Here is a 16,546-nt window from a genome sequence, read left to right on the forward strand (position 1 = left end):
CCTAGTCAAGAACCATTGATATATATGAACAGTAATCTCTCCAATCAAATATTATTGTGGCATCTTAATGCAGTTCTGAGCAGTATTGAAGAACAAACATTTGTTGAATTATTGAATAGAAATAATTTGTTTCTAAGCTAGCTTTTTTTAAATTAATAGATTTTATATTTTAGAACAGTTTTAGATTTACAGGAAAATTGGGCAGATTGTAGAGTGTTTCCATATGTCCTCCCACCCCACTCAGAGTTTTTCTCTTATTAACATTTTGCATTACTGTGGTATGTTTGTTACAATTAATGAACCATTATTAATACATTGTTATTAACTAAAGTCCATAGTTTATGTTACCCTACATTAAGGTTCCTTCTTTGTGTTGTACTGGTTCTGTGGGTTTGAGAAATTCATATTGTCATGTTTCATTTATTCATCCCTCAAACCCTTTGCAACCACTGTTTTTAAATACTGTCTCTGTAGTTTTGTCCTTTCCAGGATGTTACATAATTGGAGTCCTACAGTGTGTGTAGCCTTTTCACATTGGCTTCTTTCACTTAGCAATGTGCATTTAAGGTTTCTCCATGTTTTTTTGTGGCTTGACTTCTCATTTCTTTTTATCACTAAATATTCACTTATTAAGGCTCCTTGGTTACTGCAGTTTTTGGCAATTGTGAAAAACATTGCTATATACATTTGTGTGCAGGCTCTTACGTGAATATAAGTTTTCAATTCATTTGTACTGAGGAGTGAGAGTGGTGGGTTGTGTTTTTAAAGTATGTTTACTTTTGTAACATACGGCCAAACTGTCTTTCAAAGTGTCTGTACTCCTGCATTCCCACTGCAATGAATGAGAATTTGTAGTGCTTTGCATCTGACCAACATTTGCATTTCAAGAAGAGTTTATTGTATATTATTATTTTAACAATACTGAATCTTCCCATTGAGAGAGATTTTATGTCTGTATTCATTCTGTCTTTTTAGTAATGTTTTTAAAAATGTTTTCTTCATGCTGGGTGTGCAGTGGCTCATGCCTGTAATCCCAGCATTTTGGGAGGCCCAGGCTGGGGAATCACTTGAGATCAGGAGTTCAAGACCAGCTTGGCCAACATGATGAAACCCTGTCTCTACTAAAAATGCAAAAAAAATTAGCCGGGTGTGGTGGCACACGCCTATAATTCCAGCTACTTGGGAGGCCGAGGCAGGAGAATCACTTGAACCTGGGGTGCTGAGGTTGCAGTGAGCTGAGATTGCACTACTGCACTCCAGTCTGGGTGACAGAGCAAGAATTTTTTTTTTTTTTAATGTAATCTTGATGTTGATCTTGTGTCTGTTCATTTTGCTGAAATGTTTTAGCTCCAATTAATTAGTTCTAATGGGTTTTTAAGAAAAATTTTCTTGTGTGTTCTAAATAAATAATGTATTTGTCATTTTCATTACAAATGACTTTTACCGTCTTCTTTCCAATGTTGTTATGACTTTTCTTAATGGATTTTCAAATATAATCAATATTGAATTGGCATGGTAATTGTGATCTTCTTTGTTTTGTTGCTGATTTTAATTTACTCTTTTTCTTTTTCTTTTTTTTTTTTTTTTTTCAGAGAGTCTTGCTCTTTTGCCCAGGCTAGAGTACAGTGGCATGATCCCGGCTCACTGCAACCTCTACCTCCTGGATTCCAGCGATTCTCCTGCCTCAGCCTCCTAAGTAGATGGGATTATAGGCACACACCACCACACCCAGCTAATTTTCCTATTTTTTGGCAGAGATGCGGTTTCACCATGTTGGTCGGGCTGGTCTCAAACTCCTGACCTCGTGATCCACCCACTTCGGCCTCCCAAAGTGCTGGGATTACAGGCATGAGCCACCATGCCCAGCCCTGATTTTAATTTATTCTTGATCTTAATAGAAGTTCTTACAATAGGCTGTAATCCCAGTACTTTGGGAGGCCATGTAATCCTAGGCATGTAAAAACATGCCTGTAATCCCAGCACTTTGGGAGGCCAAGTCGGGTGGTTCATTTGTGGTCAGGAGTTCGAGACTGGCCTGGCCAACAAGGTGAAACCCCGTCTCTACCAAAAAAATAGGAAAATTAACGGGACTTGGTGACAGGCGCCTGTAATCCCAGCTACTTGGGGGGCTGAGGAAGGAGAATCGTTTGAACCTGGGAGACGGAGGTTGCAATGAGCTGTGATCGCGCCACTGCATGCCAGCCTGGGCCACAGAGCGAGACACCATCTCAAAAAAAAAAAAAAAGAGGTTCTTAAAATGTTTTACAATTATTGTATATTAATGACTATAGGTTTGTGATAATCTAGATTACTTGTGAATTTTTCCTGATTCTTCTTGTCAGGTATTTTACCAAGATTTTCTTGAATGCTTTTGGTTTGTATTGAAAATAATCATATGATGTTTATCCTTTAATCTGCTAACATAGTAGATTTTCTAATGTAGTTTCCTAATATCAAATCATCCTTGAATTTATACATGATGTTAGTCTATAGTCTTCTTGTTCTGTTGTTGTTCAGTTTCAGCTTTGAAAGGTTACATTACATTACCTTCCCAGAGTGAGTTAGGACACTCCTTTTCACTTTTTCTCCCCTAATGTGTTATAACACCTTAAATAACGTAGGAATGATCTATCTGATAAAGTCTTCATAGAATTTTCTCAGAAACCTTTCTGAGCCTGGGGCCTTTAGGAGCGATGGTATTAGAACTTTCATCACCTTTTCCATTGCTACTCTGATTTGTCTTTTTTTTCTTTCCTTTGAGTTAGTTTAGCTAATTTCAAACTCATTGATAGGAAATTGTACGTGGTATTTCTAATGTTATTTATATTAAACATGTTTTCTTTATAAAACTTGGAAAGGTATATTTTATGGTTTCTCCAGCTTTCCTGATTAAAAAAATCATATGCATTTGTTGAAAATGCAGATCCCCAGGTTCCTCCCTAGCGATTTCCCCTAGAGATTCAATAAGTCTAGTATGAGGACTTAGATATTATATTTTCAGTAAGTTCTTGAGTCATATCAGGTGCATTAGGAAATTCTGATCTTTTTTTTGGGTCTTTTGATCAAAATTCATTTTCTTCTAGTTACTTTTTTCTTTTTTTCTGTACCTGGAATGAATTCTAAGCTCTTTTATTACCTTTTTTTCTTACATCTTTGGTACTTCTTTGGCCATGTCCAGTAGCATTTAATCTGAGTGGGGTTTTTTGTCATTAATTCTCCTAAAATTTGTGATTATGTCTCCCTCTGCCGTTTGATATGTGGTTTTTCCAGTAGGTTTTATTCTGTAATCTGTTCACCCTTACAGTTTTAATTTGACTCATTTTTATAGTGACACATAGTCGAACTAGAGCAATCAATCACACTTAAAATGAAAATTAGGAAAACTGTGTCACTGGATTGCAGTACTGGGTTATTTCTTGAAAAAGTGTAGAACAGGTTCTTGTAACCCCTATAGTGCTATTTTAAGAATTGATGCCATCATAGAATTCCTATTGGCAAAACAGTTTGTTTGACGTTAGCTACCATTTACACAAGAGAAGAGCAATTGAAAGCAAAGTTTAGATGGCCCATACAGACTTCTCAGAATTGATGATTTGGAGGGAAAACATTGGTTATCTTAATGTTGGTGCCTCTCTCCTTAAGGTTGTTATTATTATACATACTTAAATTTTTATCATTTACATATTTATCCCTGAAATTTTGAGCAACAAAAAAAAATCTCCATTTTATTTTATGTTACATATTTTGAAAAGATTACTTTATCTGCTGTTTGGAGAATGGATTGTAGTTGCTTAGTCTGGATTAGGCTCTGAATAAGTGTAGTCAATTGATTAGGTAATTGATTGCTTTATCATTACTTGATAGATTGTTTTATTAATTTTTCCTTCTCAGTTAATGGAGAATCATCCTCATTTGCACCAACTGATAATGCTTCTGTCACGGGTACTCCAGTAGTGTCTGAAGAAAATGCCTTGTCTCCAAATTGCACTAGTACTACTGTTGAAGATCCTCCAGTTCAAGAAATACTGACTTCCTCAGAAAACAATGAATGTATTCCTTCTACCAGTGCAGAATTGGGATCTGAAGCTAGAAGTATATTAGAGCCTGACACCTCTAATTCTAGAAGTAGTTCTGCTTTTGAAGCAGCCAAATCAAGACAGCCAGATGGGTGTGTGGATCCTGTACGGCAGCAGTCTGGGAATGCCAATGCAGAAACCTTGCCATCAGGGTATGTTAAATTTTTTAATGTCTGACTTGCATTTAAGTAGCAACTGTCTGTTAACATATGACTATTGAATGTGTGTATAAAATGTTTTCATTGTTCAGAACTTCAGAATCTAAGTTGGGATCTGAATCATACTATTTATTTACTTGCTACAAAGAAGTACTTTTTGAAACTAAGAACAATTGCTCATCTGGTTGAAATATATGTAGTATGAAGGGAAAACAAAAAACCGGATGTTAATTAGCAAAACCCTCTTGATTTGATTCTTGGTTTATTTTTACTTTTCATAAGAGTGACCATGATACTCCATATAATATCTTCAGTTCTCTAGCATCCTTGGTGGTCTGTTTCCAGACCTCATGCTGGGGAGGAAATAGCTCTTCTTTTCCTCAGCTAATAAATTGAGTGCTGGAGAGTCACATACCTTGCTGATTGACTATGAAAAACACAGTTTTTCATTGCTGATTAGTAATTCTTAAGCTCTTTTAAGTTTCTCATTATAATTATTTAGCTCCCCATGATTTTCTTTAAAGAGTATTCTATATGTTTATTCCATTTGGTCATCTCCTCTGTATTCATGTAACAATTTCTTTGACCTTTGGCACTGGTAATACTAATATTAATTAATGATTAATTGGCTCTGCCTTCAAGAAGCTTATGTAGTGATTCACAGTTGTAAACGTGTACAGTATATACAATACGGTCAGAAAGTGCTGCAATCAAAATATGGACACAGTGCTTTCCAACACAGCTTACAGTGATCAGAATGTCAACTCTTGTAGCTGTTGCAACTGTACTTCTAGATGTCTCTACACTATTGTCTTCATTTTCTTACCTCAGTCACTGTTAATGTACCTTGGTTTTTTTTAGAATTGTTTTCTCTCAGTGCCCCTTACTGGCTCATCTGATGTTGTCCACTGCATAATTATGGTTTCAACCTTTGGTCTTCCTTTGTGTGCTTACCCCAGTAGATCTAGCACTCTCCATTATTATTGTTTTGGAATGGAGTTTCACTCTTGTTGTCCAGGCTAGAGTGCAATGGCACAGTCTTGACTCACTGCAACTTCTGCCTCCCAGATTCAAGTGATTCTTCTGCCTCTGCTTCGTGAGGGGCTGGGATTAGAGGCACCTGCCACCATGCCCAGCTAATTTTTGTATTTTTAGTAGAGACAGGGGTTTCTCCATGTTGGTCAGGCTGGTTTCAAACTCCTGACCTCGTTATCCACCCGCCTAGCCTCCCAAAGTGTTGGGATTACAGGTGTGAGCCACCACACCTGGCCAGTGCTCCATCATTTTAACTATTAAATCTATATGTTCAGGCCAGACTTTTCTCTGAGCTTATTTTCAACCGCTTTTCCCTCTTCTTTTTCCTGCAAATGTTTCAGCTTTCCTTTCCCTCTCAAGAATCTCTTGTCCTGTGTCCTCTGTCTTTGGTAAATTAGTCATTTATCCTAGTCTCTCATGTAACAGTCACTGTGGCAAAGACATATAAAAAGCTATTCTTAGCCGGGCGTGGTGGCTCATGCCTGTAATCCCAGCACTTTGGGAGGCCGAGGTGGGTGGATCACGAGGTCAGGAGATCGAGACCATCCTGGCTAACACGGTGAAACCCCGTCTCTACTAAACATACAAAAAATTAACCAGGCATGGTGATGGACGCCTGTAGTCTCAGCTACTCGGGAGGCTGAGGCAGGAGAATCGCTTGAACCCGGGAGGCGGAGCTTGCAGTGAGCTGAGATTGCGCCACTGCACTCCAGCCTGGATGACAGAACGAGACTCCATCTTAAAAAAACAAAACAAAACAAAACAAAAACTATTCTTACTGTCAGAAACCTCATCATCTAAGTGCTGGGGGTGGGGAAGAGGAGTAAACAATCAGCCAGTATACAGTATAATTAAAGCTAATACCAGAGGTAAGTTTACGATGCCATGACAAGGAACACATGCAGAGAAGGAATGGGAGGAGTCACCTGTGCTGTTGACATCGAAGAATACTTTCTGAAAGCTGTGACACTTCAGTGGATTCTGAAAGAAGAGGAGGAGTTATAGTTAGCACAGTGGTGAAAAGTTTCATTTTCAGTAGAGCCAATTGCACATTCAAATCCCTAGTACCCATGAAAATGAGTATGCTGAACCCAGGAATTATTATTTTGTTATAGTTTGAGTTCAGCATTTGAGGCAGCAAGATATATAATGCTGAAGAGAAAACAGCCCTATGAAGAATTTTGTGTGATTGCAAAGGGTTTTGAACTTTTTTCTGAAAACCACTAATAAGCATTAAAGAATGTAAAGCAGGGGAGTGATATAATCCTCTGCTTTTGTTAAGAACATTTTTGCAGTGGTATAGACAGCTGAGGAGTTAAGGAGTTGGGATAGCAGCCAGGCTGTTTTATAAATGAGGGAAGCCGGCATTCCAGTTCAAAACAGTAAGTACATACACCTAATTCTGTCGGGACCAGATAAATGCTTCAGCAGGCTTGTTGCCACCATTTATGATCTTTGTATTAGAATTTTGCAGTAATCTAGATTAGTGTTTTTCAATTTGTAGAGTGCAACCCATTAATAGGTTATGACCAGCATTTGAATAAAGAAATATAGGTGAGAATAGGAAATACTGGAAAATGTTAAATGTAGTAAGAATAAGCATTGTTTCCTGAAAGTTTCTCTCTCTCTCTCTCTCTCTCTCTCTTTCTCTTTCTCTTTCTGTATGTGTGTGTATGTGTGTGTGTAAGTAAAATCAGTAAATAGCAATCTGGTATACACAGAGATGTTTATATAAAACACACTTCTTACTGTGTAAACTGTGGTCAAAAAAAGTTTAAAAGCCACTAATCCAGGGGAGAAATGAAGAGAGCCTGAAGTGAGGTAAATGCTAATGTTTTAGGTTGACGTAAGATGGGTCTTGGTAATAAGTTGTGGGGAGATAGAATAGAAAAGAGTGGAACCAAGGTGGATTCTTCTAGCATACGCAGCACTAGGCTGTGTAACCCTTTGAATTAGCAGTTTTCAACTCCACATCGTCTTCCCTCTTTGCTTAAAAATCTTACTTTAGTTCCTGTGTTTTCTTTTGTTTGGTAACTTACTGAGTCATTTAGCTAACAACAGGATAGGATTATGGGTGCCTAAATCCTGTTGATTCGAATGCACAGCCAGGTTGAGAACTGCTACTTCAAGATGTTTTGTTAAACAACCCTTTACTCTCCACGGTTTTTTTTAATTCACTTTCTATAGAGATATGTAGATGAAGTAAAAAAATTCTGTGTATCAAAATCTAATTTAAAGTGCGCATCAGTGAAAAATTGGACAGTGTATTGAGTTACTTTTTAGAGAGATTAAAAATACACTGTGAATCTGCACCCCTCCGCCCCGCCCCTAAATAGTGGTTAGGCACCTGGGTCATGGCATATTTGACCAAAATAATGATAGAATGTTGGACTTGGGGTAGGAGAGTGAAGAGAAAGCGTTCTGTATTTTATAGGACATCCAGTTGATATATGTTACCTCATGCCGTATACCAAGGAGGCAGTTATATGTATAGTTCCAAAACTGAAGAAGAGTATTCTAGCCTGGAGATAACATTTGAGTGTTATGCCAAGCATGATTTCGCCTAAAGACCTTTGCATGTGCTCTTTTATGTATTCTCAAATATACTCAGGTTTTGTTAAAATGTTACCTCATTCCAGAGGCCTTTTTTGAGTCTCCTGTCCAAATCAAGCCAGTCTCCCCACATTCCCCTACCCTGCCTTATTTTCCCCAACATTTTATGTTGAAAATTTACAAATGTACAGAAAATTATAATTTTGCAGTGAAAACCCACACACTTCCCACTAGATTTTAAAGTTGACACTTTATTGTGCTTGCCTTATCTCATTTCTTCATCTCTTTATCCATCTGATTTTTAGTGCATTTCAGTGAGTTTCAGACATCAGTATGTTTTGTTCCTCAACACTTCAGCTTGCAAATCATTAACTGGAATTCAATATGTTTTTAAATTTTTTTAGATAAAGATTACAAAGAAAGAAAAACACGAGTCTTGAATGTACCATTTTGATGAATTTTGGCAAATATGTATGTCTGTGTAACTCAAATCTTTATTGAGATATAGAACATTAATATCACCCTAGAAAGTTGTGATTCTGAGGCAATCACTATTCTAATTTTTTCTACTGTAGATTACTTTTCCCTGCTGTAGAACTTACTATAGATGGAGTAAGTATGAACTCTTTTGAATAGGCTTCTTCCAATCAGCATGATGTAACCTTTATTATTTTTCTTTTTAACATTTAAATTATGTGACACACAGTGTTATTATCTGTTGTCTTTCCACTAGATTGAAGAGGGATTTTATTTTGTCTATTTATATATTCTTCGTGCTCAGAACTGTGCCTGCCATATAGCAGGCACTCAATAAATATTTGTTAAATAAGTGTATTTGTGTTACATTAAATGATTTAGAATGAGCAATTGGGCAAAAGCTCTGACTGGTAAATGCCTCTGGAAGAAATGGTTACCAAGGTCAGAAGCCACTGAAAAATTCTAGTAAGAACTGAAAGGCACTCATTGAACTTAATTACAAAGAGTTTATTTATTGTTGACCTATGACAGAGTGTGGTTTCAGGGAAATAACGAGAGCTGTATTTAACTTGCTCTGAGTTGGGAGTGAATGAGAGGGGAGGAAGTGTAATAGAGGACACTTTGGAAGAGTGTGAACTAATGTAGAAAACTTTCTCTGAAGACAAAGGGAAGGAGGAATGTTTGATAGAAGTGAGCAAGAGGACATACAGAACTGAGGAGTAGATTGTTTTGTAAAATGGAAGAGACTGACAGTTGATCTGCTGATGGAGTAGGTCGGTGGAGGCAGAGATTGGCCAATACTAGACAGAAAGAGGATTAACTCTGGGATTGTGGTTATGACAAGGCAGCAGTCTTACTGCCAACCCCTGTTACCTAAGTTTGAAGCCAGCAGTTGCCCAATCAGTCACCAAATTTTATTATTTTTATTGTAATATATTTCACAGAATTCTTCCACATTTTTTTTTTAAGCAAAGTCTTTGTTCAGTACTAGGCTTTGAAAATTTGTATATAATGTTTCAGTGAGACAGAGAAACCATACCTAAATACTAGGCAGAAGAGGGTTGTGGTTGAAGGTGAAGTGTGGCAGTTATAAATCAGAGTTCTATTGAGAATTCTCAGTAATCAGTAATTTGGTGGTTTGCACCTATTTGCGGGGTGTCCATGAATTTTCACTACGGGATTATCTGGTCTCTGGCCAGATCCTGTCCACCACTTTTATAGGGCCCACAGGTACAGCTCTAGCAGGCTGTCACTGTGAGTCATGGAGACAAAGCCAGAGTACCCCCTTTACCCCTGTACCACTTCCCCCTAAAAATACCTTCCTCCCTTATTGCTGCCCAAGGCCTGCTCTGGTCACCACCAGATTTTGGGGACTCACTCTTGGCAGCTACCAGGTCCCAAGCAGTGGACACATACCCTGGGAGTGACAGCTCAGCATGGTGACTCCCCTTGGGCCAGCTGCCAGGGGAGGAGAGAAGGGCACACACAAGTATTCAAGAGTCCCTGGGGCAGACGGTGAAATTGGCCAGGCTGCTCCCTTGTGCACCAGGAACTCTGTGTTCTGAGAATGTTGTCAGCAGAGGGAACTGGGTAGGCAACATGCCCACAACTCCGGATGCCCCAGCATAGGCAGAGAGGGTGGAGCCGGGCAGGAGTCTCTTTTTATGTAAGTACCGATATAATTGTCTTGATTATATCTTTGGTTCACAAAGCCTGAAATATTTATCATCTGGCTCTTTGTAGAAATTTGCCTATTCCTTATTTAGTGCATTATAGATCTATTAACGTGCATTCTGTGGGTCTAGAAAATTAGAAATAAGATAACTGAAAGCAGTTCTGAATATAATGTTCTGTGTAGCAAGAAATTTAGTTTGAGAAAGACAAATTCTATTTAGAACAAAAACACTGAAATCTGGAAGTGATCTAACAAGATCAGCAAGTAGCGTTGTGCTTGGAACGTAAGTGCTTACTGAATATTTGTTAAATGGTAAATTAGAAATACTTGAAGTTACCTCAGGATAAAACAGAAAAGGGCTTCGTAGCCCGTTATATGGATGAAGGGCTTGGTTGTGTTTATTTTTTCCCCCAATACTAAAACTGTTTCTGATTACAAAATTAAGACATGACCAAATACAATATGTAAGTCATATAGAAATATTAATACTTCTTAAACTCACCAGTGAGAGTAGTGTCTATATATATTATTCCAGCAGGAAATATTTGAGACCCTTGTTCTAGGCGTGTGCAGCAGAGCTAGAGAACCCGAGGCTCTGTTGTGTAGCACCTGTTGTATAGAGCTTGTATTTCAGTGGGAAGACAAACAGCGGTCTTCTGTAAAAAAACTCATTGAGTAATGTCCGGTAGTGACAAGTTCTATGAGACAAGATAAAAGTGGATGAAGAGGCTAGAGAGCAGCTATATACATTATTATTTTGCATAAAATATTTTCATAAATAGGATCATACTGTGTATAGCTTTTCAGTTGGTTTAAAAAAACAACTTAGTCATATTTCCAAATCAGTACAAATAAATTCACACATTGATCAAATATTTAATTGACAAATATTTATTAAACTCTTTGTCTGTGGCAGCCTCTGTGCTAGGTGCTGTTAGTATACTGATTAGCAAAACAGATGAAGGTCCAAACTCTGTGGAGCATATGGTCTAATATGTAGGTCTCCCTTAATTCTTTTGAATGGTTTGTAGTGCTTCCTTGTGTATTATTTATTGCTGTATAATAAATTACCCCAAAACTTATCTCACATAGTTTCTGAGCATCAGGAATAAGGAAGTGCATTCGCTAGGTGCTTCTACTTGGGGTTCTTATGAGGTTGCCATCAAGCTGTTGGTGGAGGCTGCAGTCATTTGGAGGATGGTTAAGTGCACCTCAGTTAGCAAATCCAAGAGAGCTGGATTCTGGCCTGTCAGTGGGAAAAGCTCTGAATACGCATTGGCAGCATTGGATACCTTTGGAAGTGGTAGTGAAGATGACACTGTAAATGGCAAGATTGAATGTTTGAGAAACCCTAATTCCCTTCCCTGCAGCCAGAACTTCTGCTCTGCGTAGGGGTTTCCTCACTGGAGATACTTGACGCTTGGTAACACCAGGCACATTGGAGGTCAGAAATACTGTCCTAAATCAGCAGACATAAGTGAACCTTTGAAAGGTTAATAAGTAAAGAAGGTTGTAAAGTAAATTTTCAAATATACACCCAACCCAGATCCCAGAATATTGACACCCAGGATTTTACCTCTTCACCCAGGAGACTGACAGTATCTTCTATTGAAGACCTCCCCAAAACACTGAAAATACTAGTATAGATTGTTCTCTAACAAAACAGCCCCACTCTTTATTTAATCCCGCAATCCACAAGCCCCACCCAGGCACATAAAACTCCCAGTTTTCGGTGCCCTTCTCATTAGACATCTAAGGGAAACCTCTTAATTTGAAAGATAGATATCAAAACAAACAACCTAGAAAATACTGTTTTAAGACACCAGACTAGGGCTGGGCACGGTGACTCCCGCCTGTAATCCCCAGCACTTTGGGAGGCCTAGGCAGGCAGATCACGAGGTCAGGAGTTCGAGACCAGCCTGGCCAATATGGTGAAACCCTGCCTCTAATAAAAATACAAAAATTGGCCAGGCATGGTGCCACGTGCCTGTAGTCCCAGCTACTCAAAAGGCTAAGGCAGAAGAATCGCTTGAACCTGGGAGACGGAGGTTGCAGTGAGCCAATGTCGCACCACTGCACTCCACACTGGGTGACAGAGTGAGATTCCATCCAAAAAAAAAAAGAGACTATTTTAATATCCTCTGAAGGATAAAAGTAGATATGACATACATAAAACAAGAACCCAGTGCTATAAAAATGGAATACTCAAAGGACTAAAAAACTCTTGGAAATTTAATTCAGTGGAAAGTTTGACTGATAAAGGTAAAGAAATTTGCCAGAGAGTAACACATAAGGATCAGTTCAGATAGTCTGATAAGAAAAGTTCTAGAAAGAGAGAAAATAGGAGGAAGTCCTTAACAAAATAACAAACACAAATTTCTTTATTGAAGAATAGACACAAATTTCTTATTGAAAAGGCTCACTAAAAATCCAGGATGATAAATGAAAACATTTATTTTAAGACAATTGGTTGTGAAAATTTTAGTACATTGAGGCCAATTAAATTCTAAATATTTTCAGAGATTGAAAAAATAAAGCAGGTTTCATAATAATCAGAATGGCATCAGATTTCCTAGAATCAACATGAAAAGCTAGAAGACAGTGGAAGACAGTGAGTCCATGCCTTAGATGCGGAAGGAAATTATACCCAACATATGATCTGTATCTAGCCACACTGTTTAGTGTTTGCATAGAATAAATACATTTTTCCATATCCTAGGTTTCCAAAAGTTCACTTCCTATGTCTTCTTTCTTAGAAAGCTACTAGGACTTGTGTTTTCCCAAAACTAGGTAGTTAAAGTAAAAGATGTTGGATGCAGGAATTAGAGGGTCTGCTAGGAGAGGAGTGAAAGGAATGCCTGCACAATGGTGAAGGAAAGCACAGAGTGGCCTCAGACAGCAGACAGTCTAGACTAGAAGCTAATCAGAAGACAGGTGCAATCATAGAGCAGCTAACGAGCTTGAACGTTTTAAGAGATTTATGCAACTGGAAAAGTATTTGGGGTTTAACGATAAGAACGTAGACAATAAGCAAATGGAAGTGGAGATAATTTTTCTAGCTAATAGTATTTTTTAAAAAAAGAAATCGGGGTATGTTCTGTGCTCAGCTGTGGGGAGTTTATATAGTCATAATGATAACTGTAAGGGAAGGTACAACATATGTATATATTTGGAATGGTTGGGAGGAGGGTAAGTGTAGATGTGTGTGTGTGCAGGAGAGAGACCTGCAGCTTCACCTTTCCTAGTAAAATGTCAATACATTATGTTTGAAATTAAACAAGTTACAATAAATCAAGGAAGTTAATAAGTAAAAGAAGTAAATACCAAAAAAAATGGACTGAAACAAAGTTGAAAATGTTGCCTTGGGGAGTGGAAAATGAAGTGAAAAAGACAGTAAGTACTGTTGTTTTTTGCAATAAGTCTCATAGACTATATGACTCTGTTTAAACTATGTGAAGGTATATATAATTACATAGCTATGAAGGTATATATTAAACTATCTGGAAGTATATGTAATTTTGATAAAAATTAAAGCCAAATTAAAAATAGTAAAGGATATTTGTGAAGAAACAGTTGAAACCAGGAAATTTTGCTATAGGATAGCAATAAAAATTCAAGGACTGTGTATGGGAATTATTACCTAAAAATAGCAAAAGTGAAACTTGATCAGGTTTTTAGGTATTCATTTGGTTTTGGTAGTTAAGCTTTCATACAGAATAGCCCATTGGTACATGTTAGACATACTCCTGAAAGGCCTTTAAAATGAAATTTTATATTTAACTCCTTTCCTGTGAGCTTTTTATATAAGCAAATAAAGTTAATCATAACTTTCAGATTGTCTGATTTTAGTGAAATGCTTTATAAGGAATATCTAAGTTTTTACAGTACTGAATATCTTGAGTGTTCCAGTGTAGGATATAATAGGCAAGTTTAATAATTTTTGTGATCCTAAGTCAGTTCTGAACTTGGGAATCTTTATTGTTTATGGTTACTACTTAAGCGTTTTGTGACTTAGGTTTGTTAGATGCAGACTAAACAAATTTTTTAATTTTTTGTGTGTATTTGTCATCTTAAGTATGTATGTGTTTATGGGTGCAAACTAGGGAGTAGTTTCAGTATATATAGTTATCGTGTATAAAAATAAAGAAAATAACTTCAGCACTCTTAATAAAATAAATTTAATTGGGTTCTTTTTGGGGGGGTTCTCACAGATTGACTTAATATTTGAAAATATAAATTTACCATATTAACAAATAATAGGGAAAAGCGATTTGATCCTCAAAACTTTGCAGATGGGGAAGGAAGGTAGGAGGGAAAAGTGCTGGATTCTTTATGGGAGATCCTTGAGCCTCCCTCTTGGTGCAGGACAACTTATCAAAACTCACCATTCCAAGTTAGGGCTTCTTGATAAGCACTCACATTTAAAAACAGAATCTCTTATTGTGAAACTTCACATACACACAGAAAAGTACTTTCCTTCAAAATATATAGATGAAGCTGATTTCTCACAAAATACACATTTGTAACCATCACACAAGTCACGAAAGAGAACATTGACAGCACCCCAGGAATACTCTCTCATGTCCCTTCCGAAACACTACCTTCTTGAGTTCTTGTATTAAAGAAAAAGGAAAATATTTTCTGGTTATTCTATTTTAAAATTGAAAACAAGAGTCTTAAACTCAGAAGTATGAGTTTTTGTTTGTTTGTTTATTTATTTATTTGTATTTTATATTTTTAAGACAGAGTCTTGCCCTGTCGCCCAGGCTGGAGTGCAGTGGTGCAGTCACGGCTCACTGCAACCTCCACCTCCTGGGTTCAAGCAATTCTCATGTGTCAACCTCCCAAGTAGCTTAGATTACAGGAGTGTGTGCCACCATGGCTGGCTAATTTTGTGTGTGTGTGTGTGTGTGTTTTTAGTAGAGACGGGGTTTCTCTATATTGGCCAGGCTGGTCTTCAGCTCCTGACCTCAGGTGATCCACCCTCCTTAGCCTCCCAAAGTGCTGGGATTACAGGCATGAGCCACCATGCCTGGCCCACCAGTTTTTATTTTTAAAAATTATTTTTCTGGCCGGGCGCGGTGGCTCAAGCCTGTAATCCCAGCACTTTGGGAAGCCGAGGCGGGTGGATCACGAGGTCAGGAGATCGAGACCATCCTGGCTAACATGGTGAAACCCCGTCTCTACTAAAAATACAAAAAACTAGCCGGGCGTGGTGGTGGGCGCCTGTAGTCCCAGCTACTCGGAGGCTGAGGCGGGAGAATGGCGTGAACCTGGGAGGCGGAGCTTGCAGTGAGCCGAGATCGCGCCACTGCACTCCAGCCTGGGTGACACAGCGCGAGACTCCGTCTCAAAAAAAAAAAAAAAAAAAAAAAATTATTTTTCTATACCATATTAAGAAAAGACTGAAGGGAAATTAACAGGAATCACAGAAGAAAAAATGAGAATGGTAGAAACGAGAGATTGAGAGTCTTCAAAATAGAATATGAAAAAGATAAAATGTAATTTCCATAAGTTCTGAGACCTACCAAAACGAAAGTTGGGATAGATATGCACAAAGAAAAGACACTGTGCACACAGATGAAAGAATTTTCATGGAGCAGTATCACCACATACTTCTTTAAGGCTATTTCGGCTAAAAATCTTTTAGATGGGTACTTTTGAAATTATAGCAAAATCAATGTATTACTTCATAGACATTTTGTGCCTTGGATTTAATATTAAGCTGAAAGTTTCTTTATTCTTGATTCAATTTCTGTTTTCTGATAATTTGGAATTCTATAAGTAACTTTTTAAAATGTGGGGTATTGTATTCCTTTTCTGCTAACTATACTTTTTGAGTTTCCAATACTGTAATAAAAAGGGAATAATTAAGAGGTTAAAAAAGTACTAATAATTGAGAAAATGAACACTTATGTATATGTATAATAGCCTTTATATATAGCTGTGTATGTGTGTTTATAGTCTTTTAATGTAAAACTTATCTGTAATTTTTCTGATTATAAGGAAGAGTCATTCAGTCATTCTGATTACTAGGAAGATTGTCTTAGTGTGTTGTCTCTTACTGTTATTTTTGTATTTTTATTAAAGGTGGGAACAAAGAAAAGATCCTCATGGTAGAACCTATTATGTGGATCATAATACTCGAACTACCACATGGGAGAGACCACAACCTTTACCTCCAGGGTAATATAGCATCTTTGTGCATCTGCAGTTATATTTTATCACATATGTGGTTTTCAAATTCATTTAGTACAGCATAATTTGATTCTTTCATTCTGCATATATTCAGTTTCTTTAAATTTCCTTGTATAAATAATGAATGTTCAGTCAATGAGACTAGATAGTCTGTAGGGCTTCTTCAAGAGACTGTCAAACATTGGCATGAGTTACTGAGAGAAGTTGCAAAATTTGGTCAGTTGTCAGTCCTTGTAATTTTTTTAAGGAAAGAAAGGTAACATTTAGGACAGTTTATATGTATGGTTCTGCAAGGATAGTGATCTAAAGTATGTTATTTCATAAGATTTAATGACTTAAATATTAAAGTGGCCCAAAACTATAATCTACAAAGG

The 16,546-nt window shown here is 37.4% G+C and overlaps 1 protein-coding gene across 1 annotated transcript in view; it reads left to right on the forward strand.

Annotated features, from left to right (window-relative positions):
• Positions 1–16,546, forward strand: part of WWP1 (WW domain containing E3 ubiquitin protein ligase 1) — a 122,875-nt gene that overhangs the window by 63,175 nt on the left and 43,154 nt on the right. Inside the window, exons 9-10 of the mRNA XM_025393677.1 lie at positions 3,892–4,228; positions 16,065–16,160. Of these exons, the coding sequence (XP_025249462.1) occupies positions 3,892–4,228; positions 16,065–16,160 (433 nt within the window). The remainder of the gene's footprint in view (positions 1–3,891; positions 4,229–16,064; positions 16,161–16,546) is intronic.

The sequence above is a fragment of the Theropithecus gelada genome, chromosome 8 (assembly GCF_003255815.1).
Source record: "Theropithecus gelada isolate Dixy chromosome 8, Tgel_1.0, whole genome shotgun sequence".
NCBI lineage: Eukaryota > Metazoa > Chordata > Mammalia > Primates > Cercopithecidae > Theropithecus > Theropithecus gelada.